This window comes from Triturus cristatus, chromosome 12 (genome assembly GCF_964204655.1).
Source record: "Triturus cristatus chromosome 12, aTriCri1.1, whole genome shotgun sequence".
Classification (NCBI taxonomy): domain Eukaryota; kingdom Metazoa; phylum Chordata; class Amphibia; order Caudata; family Salamandridae; genus Triturus; species Triturus cristatus.
The window spans coordinates 582433798-582458992 of record NC_140595.1 but is presented as its reverse complement, the minus strand read 5'-3'; the positions used below and the strand labels follow the sequence as shown (position 1 = coordinate 582458992).

The 25195-nt window shown below is 47.1% G+C and overlaps 1 protein-coding gene across 4 annotated transcripts in view; it reads left to right on the top strand.

Annotated features, from left to right (window-relative positions):
* Nucleotides 1–25195, top strand: part of AP1G1 (adaptor related protein complex 1 subunit gamma 1) — a 691372-nt gene that overhangs the window by 641705 nt on the left and 24472 nt on the right. For all 4 annotated transcript variants that reach the window (XM_085636792.1, XM_085636794.1, XM_085636795.1 and 1 more), the window contains 2 exons: nt 5614–5774; nt 5871–5969. In XM_085636792.1, the coding sequence (XP_085492918.1) occupies nt 5614–5774; nt 5871–5969 (260 nt within the window). The remainder of the gene's footprint in view (nt 1–5613; nt 5775–5870; nt 5970–25195) is intronic.

The following is a 25195-nucleotide window of genomic DNA, read 5'->3' as shown; positions in this document are numbered from 1 at the left end:
ATATCCTTATGTCATTGAGAGATGAAATGGCAAACAGATTCACAGTTTCTGAAGCAAACCAAGCCGATTTAGCGAATAAGTTCTTGGTCTCTGAGGCAAACCAGGCTGCCATTCGATCTTCCTGTGAGTTGCTGGCTCAGAAATTGGAACTAGTTACCGCTAGGACAGTTGCAATTGAAGAGGAAATCCCTAAGATCAGACCGAGATGGAGGCCACCGTAATGCAATTGGAAAAACTATCTACCCAAAATAAAGACCTTAAAGAAGATCTTGAGAGGTTGGAGAATCACTCAAGGAGAAATAATCTGAACATTTTGAATATTCCAGAGGCAATGGAGGGAGAGGATATCAAGGGTTTCCTGATTTCTTTACTGAAGCGCACTGTTCTGAAAGATCATGCTGCCATAGACCTAACTCACGAAATCCAGAGAGTCTATAGAGACCCCTTTAAAAGACAACCTGGTCGATTAAAACCCCGGAAAATTCAGGTTAACTTCATATCCTATTCAGTGAAAGAACAGATTTTATCTGTTGCCTTAAAGGAAGGTGCCATCTCCTCCCCTTTTTTAGAGCAGGCCCCCTTCTCTTTCCTTATAAGATCGGATATCTCTCATATAACAGCGGAAAAACAGTGGGAGCTGGGGAAAAGATTATCAGAATTGAATGGGTTGGGGGCGAAGGCCCAATTAAGGTTTCCGGCCACACTGCGGGTTATGTGGAACAATCACATGCATATGATTCGATCGCCGCAAGAAGCTGACACCTTAGTTGCAAAAATTCAGCAGGATAAGTAGGGAGGCCTGTGAGGGGGAAGATAGTAGACTAATGGGACACCTCGGGGTGAATCAAGCCGCTAGTTATGATTTATGATTAAATTTGCCCGGAGAGGGGAAGAGCCCGAATAGGCATTTGCCTTTTGGAAGGTAGGGTTCCTCAGGGAGTTAGGGGGTCACGAAGGGTTAGAGAGGGAAGGGGGGGAGGGGAGTCGGGGAGCACAGGGTGGTAGAAATTTTTTTCCCATCTCACTGGTTATCTAAGTCAAATTGTAAGTGTTATCCGACAAGCAGGGAATGCGTCCCGGAAAGATAGAAGGGAGGGGGGAGCCGTAAGATTCAATTTATTTCGTGGAACATAATTGGCTTAAGATGTCCTAGAAGTCAAAGATTGATTTTTAAATATCTAGAGATGCTACCAGTTCAGATCTGTTTATTGCAGGAAACCCACTTAAACCAAATAGAGTCTAAGAGTATTTTTACCAAACTCCCGTGGATACAATCTTTCTGCCACTCGCAACAATCAATAAGCTGTCGTGGAGTGGCAATTCTGGTTAAGAGAGGATTTTCCTGTGAAATAAAATCGGTTTCAACAGATCAATCAGGGAGATGGATTATCGCCCAGCTGGACATCGAGGGGGAAGAGTGGACCTGTTCCTCCTTCTATGGTCCCAATGTGGATGAACCCTCCTTCCTGGTTAAGCCACAGGACAATCTTATCTCAGCACCCTCCCCCCCCCCCCCCCATCCCCTCCTATTTGTGGGAGGAGACTTCAATATTCGCCTTGACCCGATCAAGGATAGGTCCAATCAGAGTCATGCTATTGGTTCTTCATGATCCCGTAGGGTCCTGAAGAACCTTTTATTAAATATTAACTTGGTGGACGTATGGAGAGCTAAGATGGGTGGGGCACAGGGTTTTACATTTCATAGTAAAAAGTATCATCCCTTTGCCAGGATAGATTATGTCCTGATAAATAAAGAGGCCCTAGATAAGATCCTCAATATCTCAATAGCACCAAGTCATCTTTCGGACCACGCTCCTTTGCTCTTATCATACTCCTTGAGCAATCCACGCCCACAATCAGGGTGGACCTTGAATAGAGCATTTTTGTCTGACTTGGGTATTATACAGGCAACTAAAGAGGCCCCGTTGAATTTTTTACTTTCAACATAGGCTCCGCCTCAATAGATCAGGTGTGGGAGGCCTATAAAGCAAATTTGAGAGGAGTGCTTGGGAGTCAAATAAGAATTAAAAAATGTAAAAAAAATAATAGACCATTGAATTACAGTCCCTAGAGTTAAGAATATCGACCCTTGAAAAAGAAAGGAATTCCATTAATCGAGAAAATATTAGGGATTTGGACGAACTAGAAAAGGAACTTGAGAAAGCTAGGCAGGACCTCAGGATCTTTTTAGATGAGAAATGTAAGGCTCAGTGGCAGGCACTGAACATGGAAAACTTCGAATATGGAGAAAGAGCTGGAGCATTACTGGCCTGGCAAGCAAGGTTGGACCGAGCAAAAAACGATATAATGGAACTTATTACAGACAGTGTGGGCACTAAATCATGTAAGCATGAAGAAAGGCAGGAATGTCTTTGGTCCCTTTTTTCAAACCTGTACAGAGAAGATATAACTCCTTCTCCAGAAGCGATTAGTTTATGGCTAAGAGATAAGGCGCTTTCTGCGTTAACCAAAGATGCTAGAGATATGTTAGAAGCACCTATCTCTATTGAGGAAATAGAGATGCAAATTAAGAGGGCTAAAAACAAAAAAGCGGCCGGCCTGGTCTCCCTCCCTAATGAAATTTATAAAATATTAGCAGATGAGCTTCTTCCCACTCCTCACATACTTTTTAATTCAGTTTATAGCACTTCTGGGGTAGTTCCTAGATCTTGGAAAGAGGCCATAATAGTATTAATACTGAAACCAGGGAAGGATCCCCTGATGGCAGATTCCTATCGACCAATCTCCCTGCTGAATGCCTATTATAAGATCTTTATGAGCATTTTAGCAGTTCATCCAGTTCATCTTGCTTTTTTTACAATAAGACTGTCCAAAAATACCCATTGCTTCACATGGGGTGGTTGTGCCCATCCAGGCCTCTTACCACTCCACGTACGGGACATTAAATTCATGTTTCACAGCGGATATATTAATCCCAATGCATTTCGGGCCCTCATTCTTGGCCCTTCTTCAGGGGAAGCTGTTCAATTTTAGAAATGACTTAAAGACCTGTATTAGTCTACCATAATGCGAAAATATAATATTTTTTAACGATACACATTCCATGATAATGTAATCAATGTTCTTCCCTTTCCAAAACTTACACATGAAAAATAATACATGTTAAATCAACCATATTCCCTCAATCATGTGCCTACATTGCCGATAGTTTACTGCACGCAGTAACCACCCCCACTCCATGCCTCGATGTAAATTGGATTGGGATTAATATATCCGCTGTGAAACATGAATTTAATGTCCCGTACACGGAGTGGTAAGAGGCCTGGATGGCTGCAACCACCCCATGTGAAGCAATGGGTATTTTTGGACAGTCTTTATCATAAAAAAAGCAAGATGAACTGGATGAATTGTCAAAACTAAAGAATACAAATGGATTTGAATTTCGCAAAAATCTGTGTCATTTCGACTAAAGCTGTGCGATTGGTGAAACAGCGAAGAGTTGCTGTAATTATTGTCTTTATGTTGATGTGAAGCATGCACAGCATTCAGTAAAAAAGTGGTCAAGAAAGCTCACCAAAGTTTTGTCTCCAGGTAGTGTTAAAGTTTCACTGTATTGTTTCACCCTTCCTGCTTATTTTCTTAAACTCTTCATATCCAGAGGAACTATCTGTCCATACACTGTATGTGAATAGTTAAAATGTTATATAGATAAAATTAACCACCTAAAAAAGTTATGTACTTGTAATCTTAACTTCCTACTTCTCTACCTGGGTAATCTGCTTTAATCTTAAATCAGCCCCTTCTCTATCTAGCCACCAACCCCCCTTCTCCCCCCAACTCCCAAATGCACATCTGCACAATTTTCCTCAAGGTGAGGGTGAGAAATTAGTTGTTTGCTTGTGGGCAGGATTCTGTGTCTCCCTAATAAGAGAACTGTAACTGATGCAGATAGGGCATGATTGGATACTGATGGTATGTGCTCTGTCAAAGAAGCACAGTTCGTTTTTCAGCCCTTCAGTGCTGTGACTTTTCTAGCTACATTGCCCCATTTCTTTTTATCTTTTGTTTTGAAAATCTATGAAACACTGCAAAATTAGCCTGTGGATAAACACACCGCAAAGTAAAAAATACATACACCCGAGGTCAATTTTAAGATTACCTCTAACTGGTTGTAAACCCACCTATGATGTGTAAGATATATCCATATGTACCTCAATATTGTTCGAGCAAATGTAATGAAAGGTGCCATTTGGTACATATGTCAGTCAGAGATCTACTGGAATGACATGTTAAGTGAACTCATGGAGTTACAACACCCTGCAGTTCCACAACAACAATCTATTGGCAAATAACATGTTAACAGCTCCAGATTTAGACCTCACTTTTCATAGTGTAAGAGTCTGCAGAAAGATCTAGTACATTACAAACTGAGCTATGCATTAAACAACTTGTAGCATACATTTGTCAGGGTCCCCTTTGAGTTCAAAAACTGTTTTCTAACTGCTACACTCCTGCAGAAAAGTTTGATTTGCTTTGTCTCTTGGTGGATGGGCATGAACAAATTGTATTCTGACGTAAAATATATTTAAACTAATTTACGATTAAAGTTACCATAAAAACCTTTGACAGCCAACCGATGAAGTGGATCCTAAAGGTTTCACGAATTGTCATGCATTTGTCGCTATTATGATATAACGTTTGGTGGTAATCCTGCTATTACCCTATGCGTTAAACAACTTATTAGTCAATGATCTCTCTACTCTAAAAACAATGTTAGGACTGCTGAGATGAGAAAATCACCGAAGGGTACATACTGGGCTCATGTAAGGATGCAGACTAGGCAGTGGTTAGGTGTGGTAGCATAGGAGGTGACCTTTGACTGAGATAATGAGCAGTCTCTAGAAACCTGCATTTCTGTTATGTAGAAGGATGTGCTGCTTGCTTGATGTTTGGGTATTTGGGGGAGTAGAGGTTAATACATTGTATTCTGATCTAAAATGTGTATTGTTTTAAATTACAGTTAACATAAAATCCTTTAAGCCAGATAACTGATTAAGTGAATCCTAAAGATTGCAAACATTCTTTCTTGTCACTATTCCAATAAAATGTGTGGTGGTGATCCAGATACTACCCTAATGACAGTCCAGATGCATTGTAACACCTCCTATTCAAAACTGTTTAAAACTGCTAATGCACAACAAAATAGGTAATGTTCATCCCCAATTTGGTAATTGAAGAGAGTCTTCGAACTGAGAGTACCAACACTTTTATTAGATAGCATTTTCTAAATCTGGGATGAGTGTAATTGGTACTATCTGTTTCATGAAATTGTAATGCATTCAATTCCTGCTCGGTCTTATGGTATGCACCGTGCGTTATCTGTCCCAAGCACTTATAATTAGCACCACATATTTAAAGGCATGAGCCCATGTGACCAGCTACAGAAATGTTACAGGAGGGAGATGTTTTCTGTTCTGAGCTAGTAGTTTTCAGACTATCTTGGTCGTTATCTGTTGGAGTGTATCAGAATATGGGGGCGTGTGAGGCACCTAGTGCTCTGCTACCAGTCATCTCTAACTTTCAACTTCCTTGACACAGGGTAAATATGAAATGTGATGTGCAGACCAACTTTTTCTCTTTTTTCTGCTGCAGGGATTCCTTCTATGACTGCCTACAACAAAAATGGACTGAAGATCGAATTTAGCTTTGAGCGTTCCAACACCAACCCTAGTGTGACTGTGATAACAATACATGCCTTCAACAGCACAGAGGTGGAAATGACAGACTTTGTGTTCCAGGCCGCAGTACCAAAGGTTTGACTCCATTTCTACTCCACAGGTTGTATTCGCAGAAATCAACAATCTCAGATTTACATCTCTCTAAACGTCGTATTTCTTCCCTTCTTTCAGACATTCCAGCTGCAGCTTCTCTCTCCCAGCAGTAATGTGGTTCCAGCATTCAATGCAGGATCTGTCACACAAGTTATTAAAGTGTTGAATCCTCAGAAGGTAAGACTGAACTGACAATATCTTGCTTACAACTTTTCTGTTCCCCCTCACAAGTCAATGATAACCTCCATCTTTAGAAGGTGAAAAAGAATGCTTTATTTTGCACAAACAAAATATCGCTCATAATTCTGAATATAAACTTGAGCTCTGTTCCAAAAGTAATTCTGTCTTGTTTTGTGCCACACAAACTAGAGCAATAATGCTTTAAACTGAACTTATATGATTCGTTAATTTTGCCAAAACTCCTAAAATGTTCAAAATTGATATATTGTGGTTGCGGTGCATCTTGAGAGATTCTTAGTGAATAAGTACATTAACTTTCTCAGGTGACTATAAATTGAACCTTCCTCCCAGGCAAAGGTCAGTGTACACTTCGGACTAAGCTGCAAAATCTTTACACCCTGAAAAATGCAAAACACAGTATCCACTGGCTTCCCTTTTCAAATTCTTACAATAGATAAGACTACAAATGTTTTTACAACTTTTATTATTCTGAGTTGTAGTCCTTAAAATGTTATGTTCGAGGCATGTGGGCTGCTGAATTCATATCTGTGCATAGATCGCCGCCTAGTGTTGGGTCCGGATGTTTGCACGTTGTTGTCCTGGAAGAGTCTTCGAAGTATCCTTGGATAGGTGACTCCTCCCCTGGACTACAGTGCGCATGGGCATCCTCTCCATCCTCAGATTGTTTTTTTCCGCCATTGGGTTCGGATGTGCTATCTTAGCTCAAGTTAGGAAAATATTCTTTCGAGGCCTAAAGGCCTTTAGTTTGCGTCGGTACTGTTTATCGATCGGGTTTCGATACAATCCTGTTAGTTTACTAACTTTCAGCACCGACTTTTTTCGCATTTCCCTGTCCATCGCCTACTTCGACGATGGAATCGAGGACGCCATTCAAAACATGTCCGGTATGCAATGCGAAGTACCCACACATCGACGTCCATCCGGTGTGCAACAAATGCCTTTCGCCGGACCACGACGAATCGACATGCATGGCCTGTGCCCGGTTCCGTTCCAAGAAGACTCTGCGGAATCGACGAGCGGCGAGACTTGAGGCGCAGCACGCGGCACCGGCCCCAACAGACATCTTCGACGAGGCCGAAGACGTCGAGGAATTAGAAGTCTTGCCCTCCAGTCCCGTTTCCGAACACGAACCCGGATCGGACGAGGTAGACGAGTCACTCTTCCACAGAGGTGAAGACGACACCGAGGTAGGAGACGACGAGGAGGCCTTAGGGGCCGAAGAAAGTAGCTCCAATGATGAACAAGGCCTACCTGTTCAAACCGTTCAAACACCAGTGCCACAGCCTATGGCTCCGGTCGAGGGATCGCCTTCGGGCCTTACCCGAGACCCATCCCGCAGTTCTTCGGCCCCGCCCTCGGGCCCGGCCTCGGACGTTCAGCGGCAGCCATTACTACATAAACAGGCTGGTTTCCCTACCACAAAACCGAAACCGAAAGCTGCTCCGGTTCCACCGAAACCGAAACTGAAAGTGGCGCTGGTCGGATCGAGGCCTTCGACGCCAGCGCACCGCGTCGGCACCGACCGCACCAAGAGGGACTTCGGTGCCGAACTTGAAGCGGGCGACGTTGGAGTCGACAAAGGGAAAAAAGCCATCGGCACCGACAAACCTGCTCGGCTACCGGCACCAACGACACCAAGGGCCGTACCGCATGCTGTGTCTCGCATCGCTCCCTCGACGACACCTAAGCCTCAGGTATCGAAGACTTCGACGGTGATCTCTGCACCTCGACTCGATGAACCGCCGGCGCCGAAAAAATCCACGGCCGCCTCTACGGGCCTGGCCGGTGCCACAGCCTCGAAGGCGCCCCAAGTACGACCTGGTGCGACGCAAGGCAGCAAAACCACAGCTGTCCTCCAGGACACGTCGGGTTCCGGTTCGATCGGAGCTCCAGCAGCCTCTTCGGTGCCGGCCAACATTACCTTCGGCTTGCCTCCGTCGACAATCCCAAAAATGTTCCAACTCAGGACACGGGTCACCCAACCTACGGTCACACCTGCTGAGACGTCTCCGGCACGTATCATCGACGCCGACACTGGCAGGATGATTCTCCACGACCGAAGGATAACTTCGGAGCCGCCATTGGACCCTTTCAGGATCCCACTAAAAAGGAAGTTGCCCGCAGAATCGGAACCTCTCCTTTATGAACCCTTCCATTCATCCTACCAGGATCCACACCGGTTCTCCCCCACACGCTCCGATACAGATGCATTGGAGGACTACATGGATGACCAAGTCCCCTACCATGTAGACACGGACCCTGATGACCAGCAGGACCCTGATCAAACTTGGGGCGACCCTGCAGACCCCAGTGCACCTCTCGATGCACAGGACCAACAACTCTATGGGGCAAAAACATCTCCCACGGAGGATACTGCGGCGTTCAACGCTCTTATCGAACGTGCTGCAAATAACCATGGGGTACAGCTTCACTCTGATACCATCGAAGATGACTTTCTAATGGACACCTTTGCATCCTCAGAAAGACATGTAAAGACTCTGCCAATGTTGAAGGGGGTCCTCAAACCAGCCAAGGACATTTTCAAAGAACCCACCAGGGCACGAGTGATAAACCCCAGGATTGATAAAAAATACAGATCAGCACCTGGGGATCCTACTTACATCAGAGGACAATTACCACTCGACTCCATCGTCGTAGCGAATGCACGCAAGAGGGCACACTCGCAAACAACAGGTGACGCCCCCCCCCCCCCGGACAAAGAGTCCAAGGTGTTAGAAACCTCTGGCAAGCGGGTTGCCGCCCAAGCTGCCAACATATGGCGCATAGCCAACACTCAAGCGCTCCTTGCTCGCTATGATAGAGCGCACTATGACACACTGGAGCAAATATTCCAACATCTCCCTGACCAGTTCAAGGAAGGCGCAGAAATGCTCATCAGAGAAGGACAGCTACTAACGAACGCTTCCATCAAATGCGCACTAGATGCTGCAGACACGGCTGCCAGAGCCATAAACACAAGCGTCATGTTGCGACGACATGCCTGGCTACGGATCTCAGGATTCAAGCCTGAGGTACAAAACAATATACTGAACCAGCCCGTCAACCCCGACTATTTATTCGGGCCAGAGGTTGACACCTCCCTCGAAAAGATAAAAAAGGACACGGACACTGCAAAGTCCATGGGCGCCCTACAAACTCAGTCCTTTCGGAGCGGCTCCTTTCGTCGCCCCGGAAACAAGGGAGCAGGTAGAGGACAGGGGTCACAACAAACATATAACAAAGGCAATACACAGACCACCTATGATAAAAACACCCGAGGTGGATATCGTGGCTCCAGCACAAAGGGCAGAGGACGCGGCTACGGCAACACCAGGTCCTCCCCCAAGAACAAGCAGTGACGCCCTCTCCCTTCCTCCCGACCACATAACACCTGTCGGGGGAAGACTACAAAGGTTCCTGTCCACGTGGAATTCCATCACCACGGACAGGTGGGTCAAAGATATTGTAAAATACGGTTACTGTCTGGAGTTAACCTCCACTCCACCCACAATACCACCAAGAAGCCGTCCTATGTCCTCAGAGCACTTAACGCTCTTACAGCAAGAAGTGCAAAGTATGCTTCTAAAAGGCGCTATAGAGGTCGTACCCATCCACGAGCAGGGTGCGGGAGTGTACTCCCTCTACTTAATTCCAAAAAAGGACGGGTCGCTCAGACCTATACTAGACCTGAGACCCCTGAACCAGTACATTCTTTCAGAGCACTTTCACATGCTCACTCTACAGCAAGTCCTTCCGCTTCTCAAGCAGGGAGACTTCCTAGCCACACTGGACCTCAAGGATGCGTACTTTCACATACCCATCCACCCCTCACACAAAAAATACCTCAGGTTCACTGTTCAGGGGCAGCACTATCAGTTCAAAGTCCTTCCCTTCGGCGTGACAACAGCGCCCAGGGTTTTCACGAAGTGCCTAGCTACGGTGGCAGCACATCTACGGAGGCAGCATATACACGTCTACCCCTACCTAGACGACTGGCTCGTTCAAGCGAAGTCAGCCCAGCAATGTGCAAGCCACATGTCCCGCACCATTCACCTTCTTCACAGTCTGGGATTCTCACTAAATTATCCAAAGTCCCATCTCCAGCCCGCACACGTACAACAGTACCTAGGTGCGACTATAGACACTCTAGCGGCCACAGCTCAGCCAAATTTAGTGAGGATCAACAGCATACAACTGCTGATCTCCAAATTCAAACCCAATCACTCACTTCCAGCGCGAGTGTTTATGCAGTTGATAGGCATGATGGCCTCCTGCATCTTCATAGTCCCGCACGCGAGATTACATATGCGCCCATTTCAGGAGTGCCTAGCACGTCCGTGGAATCAGGCTCAAGGACAGTTAAAGGACCTAGTGTTGGTGAGCGGTCGGGCATACAACTCTGCATTGGTGGAATCCACAAAACCTTTGCAAGGGCCGACCATTCCAAGAGCCTGTCCCACAGATAGTACTGACAGCGGACGCGTCTCTCCAGGGATGGGGAGCTCATGTACTCCACTACACAGTGCAAGGGCTATGGACAACACAACAAAAGAAGTTGCACATCAACCTTCTGGAATTGATGGCAATCTTCCTAGCCATGAAGGCATTCAAAGTACATCTATGCAACAAGGTCGTGTTGATCCGGACGGACAACATGACCGCAATGTACTACATACAGAAACAGGGAGGCACACACTCTCCGCAGTTGTCTCATCTGGCTCAGAGCATGTGGAAGTGGGCCATTCAAAGGAACATGTTCCTCATGGCGGAACACCTCCCTGGCAAGGACAACCAGATGGCGGATCTGCTCAGCAGACACAGCCACCAGATGCACGAGTGGGAGTTACACCCATCAGTACTCCAACCGTACTTCCAGCAGTGGGGTCATCCGGAGATAGACCTATTCGCGACAAGCGAAAACGCAAAATGCCAAAGCTTCGCCGCCAGATTCCCACATCCGCAGTCGCAGGGCAATGCCATATGGATGAACTGGTCCGGCAGATTTGCGTACGCTTTTCCCCCAGCGCCATTGATGCCGCTAGTGGCCCGCAAACTCCGACAACACTCCCTGACACTCGTCCTAGTTGCTCCCACGTGGGCACGCCAGCCGTGGCACACCACCTTCCTCGAACTTTCTGTGGTGCCGCATCAAAGGCTGCGGATCAAACCCGCGCATTTGACGCAGAACCATGGAGAGGTTCAGCACCCAGATCCGCAACAGCTGAATCTGGCGATCTGGCTCCTGAAGTCCTAGAGTTTGGCTATCTCAACCTGCCACCCGACTGTATGGACATCATCAAGGAGGCCAGGAGACCCACTACCAGAGCTTGCTATGCAGCCAAATGGAAAAGGTTCGTCATTTATTGCGGTAATAATGACATCAACCCGCTGGACGCATCCATCCAAAACATCATCTGTTATCTCTTACACCTATATCGATGCAATCTGGCGTACACCTCTATACTTGTCCATTTGACCGCAATCTCAGCCTATCTGCAAACCAGGCAGCACCTCTCTCTATTCAGAGTGCCTGCCATCAAAGCATTCTTGGAAGGACTCAAACGAGTCATTCCACCAAGCCACCCACCGGCTCCAATGTGGAACCTCAACTTGGTCCTCACACGCCTAATGGGTCCACCCTTTGAACCTCTACACTCATGCGAGATTCAATTCCTTACCTGGAAAGTGGCCTTCCTTGTAGCGATCACTTCCCTAAGAAGAGTTAGTGAACTCCAGGCACTAACCGTTCAAGAGCCATTTATACAGGTTCACACCAACAGGGTCGTACTACGTACCAACCCCAAATTCATGCCCAAAGTAATATCGCAGTTCCACATGAATCAGACTATTGAACTGCCAGTTTTCTTCCAAAACCCACAAACTGTTGCAGAAAGGGCACTACATACACTAGATGTACGGAGGGCCCTCATGTACTACATCGATAGGACTAAACCCTTCAGGAAAACAAAACAACTGTTCGTTGCCTTTGCCCCACACCACAAAGGTAACGCCATCTCCAAAGCAGGGATAGCCAGATGGATAGTTAAGTGTATTCAAATCTGTTATCAAAAAGCAAAACGCACATTAACTATTCCACCACGAGCCCACTCAACACGTAAGTTGGGGGCCTCCATGGCCTTCCTAGGAAATATTCCCCTGCATGATATATGCAGAGCAGCCACATGGTCCACTACACACACATTTACAAAACACTATTGCGTAGATGTGCAGTCAAAACAGCAGGCAGCTGTAGGACAGGCTGTTCTCAAAACACTTTTTCAGACCGCTGCAGCTGGCACGGGTAGCCGCCGCCAATAGAGGGCACTGCTATGTATTCTATGCACAGATATGAATTCAGCAGCCCACATGCCTCGAACTGACTATGCTACTTACCAGTATGCATCTGTTCTTGGCATGTAGGGCTGCTGACATTCATATCGCCCTCCCTCCTCCCCGGCGCCTGTCGCAGCTGCAGCTCTCAGAATTACTGCAAGCATGGTCATCACTTTCTGTATCTACTCCATCACTGCCACAATGGCGAAAAACAATCTGAGGATGGAGAGGATGCCCATGCGCACTGTAGTCCAGGGGAGGAGTCACCTATCCAAGGATACTTCGAAGACTCTTCCAGGACAACAACGTGCAAACATCCGGACCCAACACTAGGCGGCGATCTATGCACAGATATGAATGTCAGCAGCCCTACATGCCAAGAACAGATGCATACTGGTAAGTAGCATATTCAATATATTATTTATGTATCATGTACTTCCCAGCCAAGTTGCAAGTGTTTTTCTAATGGATACTTCTACCTGCAGATTCCTCGCCTTTTGACTATTACCCCAGGTGCCAGACTGGTCCAGAAAACATTTCTCCATAGCTCTCCCCCTATGTTAGGAGCTGCCAGCTCCTGGCTACGCCAGAAGAGATGTCCCTTTAACATCTGTGACTCCATACAGCACCCTCATAATTGTGCCACTATTGGTTCCTTTTTTTTCTCGCCTTTCCGGAGCTTGAATCTCCTCATAAATCTTTGATCTGGCCCATACCTCAACTCCATGCTTGAGGTCTTCCATCATGCTGTGATCCCCTTGAGCGCCTTCAACCCCCATGGAACCTCTAGGGATATTTGAATTTCCTCTGTGCATTTTGCATCTTTCTGCCACTTCAGGTTGCATCATCAAATCACCTATTGATTCTGCCACTGTTCTCCCAAAAACCTTCTCCTTTTGTGATTATGCTAATGTGGACCCCGATTGCTGCTCCAATACAGACACCTGCTCCAGAGCAGACAATTGCTATTTCACAAGCCATGGCACTTGTGCATAGGTGTAGAAGGTAGGCACGTCACCTGGAGGGAAAGAAAGCACAAGAGCACCCGTCTCTGTATAACTTGCGTGGTACAAACTCCGATCAGGATAATCCTCAAGTTTCAGAACCTGGCCAACACCAGTAGCATTTATCCCTCCCAAAAACAAGGTTTTTTGGGCCCAATAAGGGTCTCTTTTCCCTAGTGCATCTTCCTACTATTCCATAATACGAAATCCTGCAGACGTTCTGGAGTTAAAGTAGAAACTTACTCATACATTCTCCCTGAGGTCTTACAGTTCACGGTCTATACCTCAGAGCCACTTTTTCTGTTTAATGAGGATCTTCTAGACCTGTACCAGCTGCATGGACCAGCCCATCCTCTTCCCCTGCCGTCAATAACCAGAAGGTATAGATTGGCCCCGTATGACCCTTTATTTTTGTCGTAGCACCCGTCCCTAGAAAGCCTTATTTCTCAGGCCTCACCCTCTTCTTGTCTGTCTCTTAGCACTTTTCCTACTATACCAGCTGACGGGGAATTAAACAAAAATATTGAAAGCTTAGGCCGAATATATCTTTGCAGTGGGAAGCCTAGCATTTGAGTCAAATGCTACCTTTTGCTAGGACGCTACATGCACGCGCTGTGGTATATGGTAGGCACTCTCATTCATAATCTCCCCTAGCAACTTCAGGGCCACTTCTAAGATACAATTCGGGTGCAAGGTCTAGGGGGACATCCATTACTGTTTGCAAGCATGTCTGGCTGAGAATGTTCTGATTTCCCCCATGGTTCAGTCCTCTCATGGACCTCCACTTCAGAGGTACCAAACTATTTAGGAAGAAAGCTGATTTGGCCTTGGAACGTTTTAAGGCTAGTTCTGCCACGGTCAGATCTACAACCCTAAAGATACACTTCTAAGGGTTTCAGAAGTTCCCTTACAAGGTATTCTCATCAAAGTTATAAGCACTGAATAGTCCCGCCCACGTGTAGGTACCCGGAGCACTTCTTATATATATATATATATATATATATATATATATATGTATATGTGTAGCAAACCTGTACATGTTACTTTACGTGTACGTCTGTGTGTATGTGTGTGTCTATATCCGTGGCCAGAAGCATTTACTTTTCATATTGAGAGTTACACAAACAAGAAACTCGTGTCATTAATAAACAAATGACTATAGAAATTCTTCTAAAACTTTAATTAATAAAAAGGAAAGGAATGAGACCTTGTTAACCAATAGGCTGCTGTTCAAAGAATAACACAGAAAAATTGGTACTTTGCCTTTAAGAACCTCATTGCACCCCTTGTAACCCATCATGCCTCACAGGTGACAGGCCAGTTAATTTTTCCTGCTCCTACTGTTAGGATCCCGGAGCACTAAGCTCTTCCTTTAGTGACAAGAATCGTCAGAAAAATCTGTTCAAGGCATGTGAACTGTAGATTGCATTCTTCTGCCATCTAGTGTTGGTTCAGGATGTTTGCAAGTTGTTTTTCTTCGAAGAAGTCTTTCCAGTCAGCAGCTAAGGTGACTCCTCCTTTTGGTGATAGTGGGCATGGGCATCGACTCCATTGTTAGATAGTTTTTTTTCGCCATCGGGTATGGACGTGTATTGCTGCCCTCCGTTACGGAATCAGTCCTTGGGTTTCCCTCGGTGCGCAATCCACTCTACCCTCGACGGTATTGTTTTCAAACACTTTTCCTTTTCTCCGCAGTTTGACTCAACCATCAAGAAATCTCAATTTTGATTGGAATTTCGCGGGTGGCCTTCCGGCCTATCCGCATCGTGCCGGCTCCTTGTCGATGGAACAGACTCCGTTCAAATTCGGCCCTCTGTGCCACGTGAAGTATCTGTGTACGGACTTACATGAGGTGTGTAACTTGTGCTTATCCCCAGAGCACAAAGAACAAGACTGCGATGCATGCCGATCCTTCAGATCGAGGAAAACTCTGAGTCACAGGCCCTCCACCTAGAGGAGGTACTGCTTTAGTATGCATTCAATGGTGTGGAATCTGCGGTTAGAAGTATCCATCAGAACAAGTAACTTACCTTCTGTATCACTCTGGTGTACGTTCTATCTAACCACAGATTCCCTAACGTCCTTTCACCTTTACATTCTGCAGAGTGACCTCTTTTAACATCTAAAATGTTGCATGTTAGGAATCTGCACAATGGTACCACTGATTGAGTCGCACACCGTTTCTGATGGCAGGGAAAGAGGCAAACAAGAAACTGACATCCGCATGTAGGAGTGGCTCTTATATGCGACTCTACCTTCGCTTCTGGGATGGTAGAGAGTCGGTGCGAAGCCTCACAGTGCGAAATACTGGACCGCATGGGGCATTGATGGGATAGCTTGCCGATCCAGTCTGGCGCCCGGGTAGTATTCTAAGGCGAGGAATCTGCAGTTAGAGTATCCACAGGAAATAGTGCTAACCGAAGTTGAGTAGCTCTATCATCTCTGACTTAGAGTGCTTTTCTAAACAGATACTGGGATCGTTGGTCAGATCCCAACTAACAGGGAGTGACAAAAATCATTCAAAATTGGCTCAAGAAATGGGAAATTCACAAGAATCATGCGAATGGGAATTACACCAAACTTTCATTGAAAACATACATTGTTTGTACAAATGCAAAAATGTCTTGCCCAGGTATGCGTATCTCTTATGTGAGGGGAATGTAATGTCAGTGAATTGTTTCTACATCTTTGCGTACTCTTCCCACAAATACCCTCATACATCTGGCGGTAAACAAGTGCTGGATATCACACATGACCTTCATTACAGTTGCCCCTGAGTGAGCAATAGAACCATGGTACTGAATTTAATGAGCAGGTCCATAGTAAAACATGAAGTTGACAATGGTGCCAGACACCAGGAGGTATGGGAAGGTCTGGCACCCAGGACCAAGACCTGGAACTCAGCATGGATCCTAAAGTTTGCAAATGTGGCCTTTTACATTTTCCAGTAAGATGCATGCACATTTAAAAGGATGCTTGTGGACCAACAACAGGGATGTGTTATGCACCTAAGTTGAAATGGTTTGGTTCATGGTGTTATACAAAAATGCAGATTTAACTGATGTGGTCATTACTGTACCTTTTAAACTTTTTGTCTATCTGTTAAGTTGTGCCTCTTTTAAGGTACACTTTACAGCTATTTCGACATTCTTAAAAAAATCTCTTTTCCATGCACAATGATAAAAATGCTTTTAAAAGTCTTGTAGATAATTTTAACCAAGATGGGAACTGAACACTCTTCTCATTAGATCAATGCTACCACAATGTAGAGAAATGCACAAAAACATCTTACACTTAAGAATGTTTTTCTGATAGCTATTACATCATTGTGTATAGTTGCTAAGATCATGGCACTCACAATTCAACTGCCTATTGGCAGCTGCATAAAGATAGTGTGGCCATTAGACAAATCCAAAGAGCATACCCAAGGTAGACTCAGCCTTTCAAATTCATCGAGTCTGCTGCGTCAAGATTCACATGTGAACAGCTCGCTGACACCTGTGAGGGGGGAGTAGTTCAAATAGGAGGTATACTTAATTAAGAAATAGTTAACAGACCAAACACCATGCACTTTTCTGGGGAGATGTGATAGATGAATGAAAGAGAATGTAAGTATTATCACATACTTCACTGAGGTGTTTTTGAGCTTATGGTCAGTATTCATTAGCCATGTGGACTTGGTCTTAGGTCAACGCCAAAAATGTACACTTTCCCAAGAACTTTCCGTGATCTCACCCAGGAGATGATGGAATAATCCATTGCATGCCAATCTAGCTTCAAAACTATTGTGACAGGTAAGTGACTTGTTTATTTGTGGATATCTTCTAAATCTGGCATGGAGCAGGCTTTCCTGATGTTTAAACACTGATGTCGTAGAGTATGCATTCACTTCGAGGCTTTGCTACCCCTGGAGAGTTAGGTGCCCGAATTAAGTTACTTAGTTATACCTTTGGAGTTCCCTAGAACTACAACAAGTGCACAACAGTTCCCACCATAGATACATTCTTGTGATGACTGATTACATAAGTATCCAAAGCAGTATCTTTGTACTTTTCCCCCAAAAAATAAGAAGGTGCTTGCTACATTTTGTAACTTTTCAAAGAATGATCATCTTAAAGGGGCCTATGTTTTAAGACGACCCTTTCGCACTAAAGAGAATTTACTAACGTGATCAAACATTACAAAGTAATTTTCAGTTGCATACAATTTTAGTGTACTTATATTGGAGATATGTTATGTAAGAAGTTGACTTTGTATATGGCATTACCACTAGATGGGTATACCGTGCAATGAGTCCAGGGGTTCTCCAAAAGTGTACATGGTTCAATGTAAAACCCAAAGTGTTCTATTAGTGGTAGTGTGGACGAGCAGCCTTAGGCCTAACACAGAGGAGTGAAAGACCTGCATTATTGCACAACAGTGATCAATAATGCACGCATAACTCAAAATGGAGATTCAGACCAGTTTTAGAAAATTATAGTTTGTATTTTAAGACCAAGTTCTCATCCAGGGGATACTCATCAATAGTCATAATCTATGAATAATCCCCGCCCATGTGCGGGATCCCGGAGCATATAGAAAATACATATATATAAATATATATATATATATACATATGTGAAAACATATAAATGCAGCCTAATAATGTTCAAAACATGGCAATGCTGTAAATTACATATTTTTGCATAGTAGTGCCCCCGTAACCCGTAAGGAAAAAAGGAAGCATCAGGCAAATTATAACACAGCACTGCTTTATTGCCATAAAGCAACATGTAATTGTAGGCATTCGCCAGTAGGCTGCAGTAGAGTATCAAGAATCCAAGAAAACTGACACCTTGCCTTTAAGGCATTAGAGTAGGGGGACCGTGCCTTTAAGGCCTGCCCGTGACCCCCTGCTCCCATGATGCACTACAGGTGACAGTTGGGCCAGTTCTTTTTTCCGGCTCCTTCTGTGAGGATCCTGGAGCTTGAGCTCTTCAGTTTTTTGACTGAAATTTTGAATTACAGCTTTTTCTAGCTTTTTTCGACGTTTTCTGGCTTATAAGGGCTAATTCTGCTGGTTCCAGTGAATTTTCCAATTTTTTTCCAGTCAGAATGTCTCCTTTATTCAGGAAATGCCCTTCTTGTGGTAATAAAATGGCACTGTTGGATCCACACTCGGTGTGTATTGTGTGTTTACCATCAAAACACGATCCTGACCAGTGTCCCCACTGCCAGAAGTTCTCAAAGCGCACTCTGAGGGACAGAGAGCGCATTAAACTGCATGCAAGACTGGAGAAGGAACGAAGCCGTCGTGAAGGCGAGCATTCCTCATCAAGACCACCTTCTTCAGCTACGCAAGTACAGAAACGGCGACATACCAGCTCCCCGGGCTCCAAGAAGACCAGGAGTCCAAGAGGTTCGCCGTCGACGTCGAGGATGCCGGCGAAGAGGCAGAGAACTTCGGCGTCAAGGGATTCATCCCACCATCAAGAGTCTCCGCCGCGCAAAAGTAAGTCGGCGTCGAGAGGCGGCCCTTCGGGCTCGAAGGCTGCTAGTCTGGTGACATCTGAACTGTCTCCGTCGACGTCGAGGCTTCCGTCGACGTCGAGACACTCTCCGCCACCCTCGAGGGGGTCGACGTCGAGAGATGCGGCGACGTACATTCCGCCGCGAGTGGGCCGGTCGCCGTCGATGGTTACCCCCACTCGGCGACATAGAAGGTCGACGTCGAGAGGAAGATCGACGTCAAGAAGTCGACGTCGAGAGAGGTCGCCGTCAAGATCACCACGTCGACGTCGAGAGAGGTCGACGTCGAAGTCGCCCAGTCGGCGTCGAGAGAGGTCGACGTCGAAGTCGCCCAGTCGACGTCGAGAGAGGTCGACGTCGAAGTCGCCCAGTCGACGTCGAGAGAGGTCGACGTCGAAGTCGCCCAGTCGACGGCGAGAGAGGTCGACGTCGAAGACACGGCCGACGTCGAGATCATCTAGCCGACGTCAGGTGCCAGAGCGGCATACCTCACACTTGCCGATGGTGACGCAGACGTCGACGACGTCAAGGGATTCGACGTCGAGGGCGAAGACTGGACCGCCCGCGGAGAGGTCCCCAGGAGAACAGTCATCATCTCCGGGACTGCACATCGTGCAAATATCTCCAGAAAGATCACCCGAGGCTCCAGAGCGGTTTGGACTGTCACCGCGCTGGTTACGAGATGTGGGCGCTGCCGCATGTCGGAGTCCGGGATCGGACTACTCCCGCATGTACTCCCCACCGCGCAGGAGTAAATCGCCTCCGAGGGATCCACGGCCAATTTCACCACGCCGGTCTCGTTCCAGGGACCGTCGCACCGCGCCAAAACGTCCAAGATCTCCGTCCAAGCGCAGATCAGGATCAAGGGCTCACCAAAGCGAACGCTCCCACAAGAGGCGACGCACCAGGTCGTCCACTGGGACTGCATCCACAAGATCCTCAGTCCGGGACTACTCTCCTACTTTTTCATCCACGCCTCCATCGCGAGTGTCCCCGGTGGATGACATTATAACTTTCTCGGACGTCCTGGGTAGAGGGGCGCAAAAGTTGAACATCGCACTGCACGCCCCTCAGGCACCCACTTCTGTGATCTTTGACACTTTACACCATCGGTCAGCTCCCAGACCTCTGCTCCCGTTGGTGCCAGGATTGTTAGAACCAGCGATGGCCACGTTCCTTACACCGGCTACAGTGGGCTCGGTCCCCTCGAGAATAGCAAAGAAGTACAAGGCTCCGGCCGAGGACCCTTTATTCTTGAGGGCGGACCCGCCAGCGGATTCGGTGATAGTGGCGGCGGCCATGAAGTCTCACTCAGCCTCAATATCTGCTTCTGTCCCCCCTGAGAAGGACAGCAAGCTGATGGACTCCTACGGCAGGAGAATGTGCAACACATCTGCTGCGCATATGAAGGTCGCTAGCGCTTCAGCCCTGCTAGGGAGGTATGATCGTTCCCTATGGGATTCCCTGGCCAGATTCGTGGAGAGATTGCCTAGGGAGGACAGGCAGGACTTCACGGAGATCCTACATGAAGGCGGACTGGTGGCAAACCAAGTAATAAGCGCAGCGGCGGATGCATCAGACCTAGCCGCGCATGGCTACTCCCATGGCATCTGCTCCCGCCGTTCGGCCTGGCTCAGATTAACAGCCCTCAAACCAGATGCGCAGAAAAGGATTCTTAACCTGCCGTTTAATGGATCATCGCTATTTGGAGCTCATGCGGACGACCAAATGAGCAAGATGAAAACGGAATTGGACACTGTAAAGGCTGTGGGACTGGAAAAACGCAAAGAGTTCCGCAAGCGCTTTCGCCAGGGCGACAAACGTGCTTTTCACCAGCGCGTTCAAACGCCCCAATGGTCCTCTCAAAACCAACAGAGGTCCCAGTTTCAGCAAAGGGGCCGGGGCAGAGGAAGAGGAAATGCTAAACAGCAGCAGTCCTCTAACAAGCAACCTCCCAAGCAGTGAAAACTTACTTCCTCCGCACTCGTTCGCCACTCCGGTGGGAGGAAGTGTCACCGCTCACCTGGCAGAGTGGAATACAATTACAAACGACAAATGGGTGCTGAGTATTGTAGAGCGTGGCTACTTGCTGAGGTTCAAATCTCCCCCTCCGCAGGTACCCCCACGGAAACAGCCACTCCCTCTCAGCCAAAACAAGCTTTTAAAGGACGAAGTTGCCACTCTCCTCTCCAAAAACGCCATAGAGGAAGTTCCAAACAGGCAGAGAAATCGGGGAGTGTACTCCCGGTATTTTCTTGTTCAGAAAAGAGGAGCGATCGGAGACTACAGACCCATCCTCGATCTCCGCCTACTCAACAGATTTCTCAGAAGGGAAAAATTCAGGATGCTAGCACTGCACCAGATCTTCCCACATCTACACCAAGGGGACTGGATGTGTGCCATCGATTTACAGGATGCATACTTCCACATTCCTGTCTCAGCGAAACATCGGAAGTTTCTCAGATTTCGCATCTTTCACCAACATTATCAATACAAAGTCCTGCCATTCGGCCTCAAGTCCGCGCCACGAACGTTCTCAAAGTGCATGGCGGTGGTGGCTGCATTTCTCCGCAAACGGAAGATATTCGTCTACCCATATCTAGACGACTGGCTCTTAAAAAGTTCCACCCCGGTTCAACTCCAGAGTCATCTCTCGTTCTGCCTAAACCTTCTACACTCGTTGGGCCTTCAGGTCAACTACCGGAAGTCGATCCTCAATCCAACTCAGCGGATCCACTACCTGGGCGCCTCTCTAGACTCCTCAAGCGCAAGCGTGTGTCCTTCGGAGGAGAGGTTATCCTCCATGCTGCAAAAAAGCTGCACGCTTCTCAGCACGGAATATCCCACAGCCAGACAAGTGTCATCTCTCCTGGGATCCATGGCCTCGTGCATCTACATCGTGCCCAACGCACGTCTGCACATGCGTCCTCTGCAACAAGACCTAGAGGATCAGTGGTCGCAGAGGACCGGCCGCTGGGAAGATCACATTACCCTTCATCAAGCCGCCAAAGATTCCATCCGGTGGTGGATGAAGCGCTCCCATCTGCTTCACGGCGTCCCATTCCATCAGGCGCCTCCGACACAGACGGTGGTCACAGACGCCTCCATGCAGGGCTGGGGGGCTCATATGGGCCGGCTTCAAGTACAAGGTCTCTGGTCCGCTACCGAGCAGAGCTATCACATCAACTTCTTGGAGCTACGAGCAGTCCATCTCGCTCTCAAGTCCCTGTACCCATCCCTGCAGACCAACTATGTTCAGGTTCAGACGGACAACACCACAACTATGTTCTATCTGAACAAGCAAGGAGGGACCAGATCACGGGTACTGTCTCTGGAGGCCCAGTCAATCTGGAAATGGCTTCTGGCGAGAAACCTGACGATCGTCGCTGTTCACCTGCCAGGGACCCTGAACGTGCAGGCGGACGGCCTCAGCAGAGACTTCGTCGAAGCGCACGACTGGGTGCTCAACGAAGGCGTCGCTCAAGACATCTTCCGCTTGTGGGGCATACCAGACATCGATCTGTTCGCAGACGCGGACAACAAAAAATGCCCCGTCTTCGCCTCCAGGTTCCCTCAACGGGGGTCGCAGGGGAACGCGCTTTTGATCAGCTGGTCGAGGACATTGCTTTACGCTTTTCCTCCTCTCCCTCTCATCCCGGCTGTGATTCAGAAGTTCTACAGGGCCAGAACTCGGATGATCCTAATAGCACCGGAGTGGCCCCGGCAGTGGTGGTACCCGGATCTACTCCAGCTGTCGGAGGTACCACAGAGGAGGTTGCCATGCCTGCCGAACTTGCTGACCAAGGACAAGGGGAGAGTGTTCCACCCCAATCTCCCCTCCCTCCGCTTGACGGCATGGCTCCTGAATTCATCCAGTACGGACATCTAGACCTTCCACCGGACTGTATGAGCATTCTTCGGGAGGCGAAGAGGCCCTCCACGAGGAAGTCGTATGGCTTTAAATGGAAAAGATTCTGCTTCTGGTGTAGAGATAACACCCTTGATCCGATCCGGGGTCAAGAACAGGTTATTCTCCCCTACTTACTGTACTTGGCGAAGTCTGGGTTAAAGTACTCTTCCATCAGAGTACACTTAGCTGCTATTACAGCCTATAGGAAGTCTCCTACCCAGACCTCATTCTTTCAGATGCCAGTGGTAAAGGATTTCTTAGAAGGGCTTAAGAAAGTTTACCCACCTGTGAGGTCTCCTTCCCCTTCCTGGGAACTGAACATCGTTCTCTCTAAACTGATGGGAGGTCCTTTTGAGCCGATTCATAAGGCCTCCTTGCAACATCTGACCTGGAAGGCTGCCTTCTTAGTAGCCATCACTTCGGCCCGTAGGGTTAGTGAAATTCAGGCCCTCTGCTGCAAGGAACCTTACACGGTGTTTCATGCTAATAGGGTGGTGCTCCGTACTCATCCGAGCTTCCTGCCCAAGGTGGTTTCGGACTTCCATATTAATCAGGTGATCACGTTGCCCACCTTCTTTCCTCAGCCGACCACACCCCCGGAGAGAGCTCTACACTCTCTTGACCTCCGGAGGGTTTTGAAATTCTATCTAGCTAAGACCCTTACTCTTAGAAAGTCAGACAGGCTCTTTGTTAACTATGGACCCACTAATACCGGGCTGGCTGCGGCCAAGAGATCTATCTCTAGATGGATTGTCTCTTGTATAGCTTTGGCTTACCAACTGTCCCACAAAGTTCTGCAGGGTAAACCTAGAGCACACTCTACTCGGGGGAAGGCTTCTACGGTAGCACTCCTTCGCAACGTTCCCATGTCTGAGATCTGTAAAGCGGCTACATGGCGCTCAGTCCATACTTTCACGCGCCATTATTGCCTAGATTCAGACGCACAGGCCGACGCCCAGGTGGGGCAGGCCTCTTTGAGGAACCTATTCGCATAACTGTAATGCAAGATGTGTTTTTTAATGTATGTTTTAACTGCTTTGTTGCTCGTCCGCGAGACTTTGGGTATGGGCTTGCTACTCTATTCATAGATTATGACTATTGATGAGTATCCCCTGGATGAGAAGGATTAGTTACTTACCTGTAATCCTAGTTCTCATCCAGGGGTATACTCATCAAAGTCATAAGCGACCCACCCACCTCCCCGGACGAGCAATGTTTTCTCTTTAAATAAGTGATGTATGGAAGGCAGATCTACTCAGGTGCGGAGGCACCGCCAAAAAGAACTGGCCCAACTGTCACCTGTAGTGCATCATGGGAGCAGGGGGTCACGGGCAGGCCTTAAAGGCACGGTCCCCCTACTCTAATGCCTTAAAGGCAAGGTGTCAGTTTTCTTGGATTCTTGATACTCTACTGCAGCCTACTGGCGAATGCCTACAATTACATGTTGCTTTATGGCAATAAAGCAGTGCTGTGTTATAATTTGCCTGATGCTTCCTTTTTTCCTTACGGGTTACGGGGGCACTACTATGCAAAAATATGTAATTTACAGCATTGCCATGTTTTGAACATTATTAGGCTGCATTTATATGTTTTCACATATGTATATATATATATATATTTATATATATGTATTTTCTATATGCTCCGGGATCCCGCACATGGGCGGGGATTATTCATAGATTATGACTTTGATGAGTATACCCCTGGATGAGAACTAGGATTACAGGTAAGTAACTAATCCATTTTTGCAATATGGTAAGTATGTTTTAAAATAAAAATACTTTTCACTTTGAAAAATCGACACTTAAAAACGTTTCAGAAGAGTTCAGTGTTATCCTATGGAAAAAACAATATCGCAGTTAAACAGGTAAGTAATGCACTTACAATTCCAGTCTTCGGACCGAAAAGTCAGCAAGGGTCAGGTGAGTGCCAAAACTGCACCACCAGTGAGACAGAGGTGGCCGCATACAGAGGTCAAAATCGTAGTTCGGCCCAATGCTTTTCAATGGAGACTGGAGGTACCTGGAGCCACACTACTTGCAGGTAGGTAAATTGGTAACTGGGGCCAAGCTTTGGGGGTTAGCTTAATCACAGGAGGCCCACAAAGCAGCACCAAATATAAATCACCAGCGTCCGGGTGCAATTTCGGCATCTGGCGCTGTGCTTTTCGAGGGAAAAACTTATTTTGGCGAACAGGCTGTAGGCGTGGCACCGGATGTTGCAGTAGGGAGGCCGACAGCAGAGGTAATGTGAGATGTAGGGAGTCGTAGGGGCAACGTCTGTTCAGCTCACCAAGGCCCAGGGGTTTCGGGTGCAGGGGTGCCTTTTGATGTCGGAGTCTTTGTACTGGAGTTGATAGTGGTCGCTGGAGCCTCTGGATTCACACTGCAGGTATTGCTGTGGAGATCAGGGGAAGTCAGCCAATGCTCGACACGAGGTCAGGATCG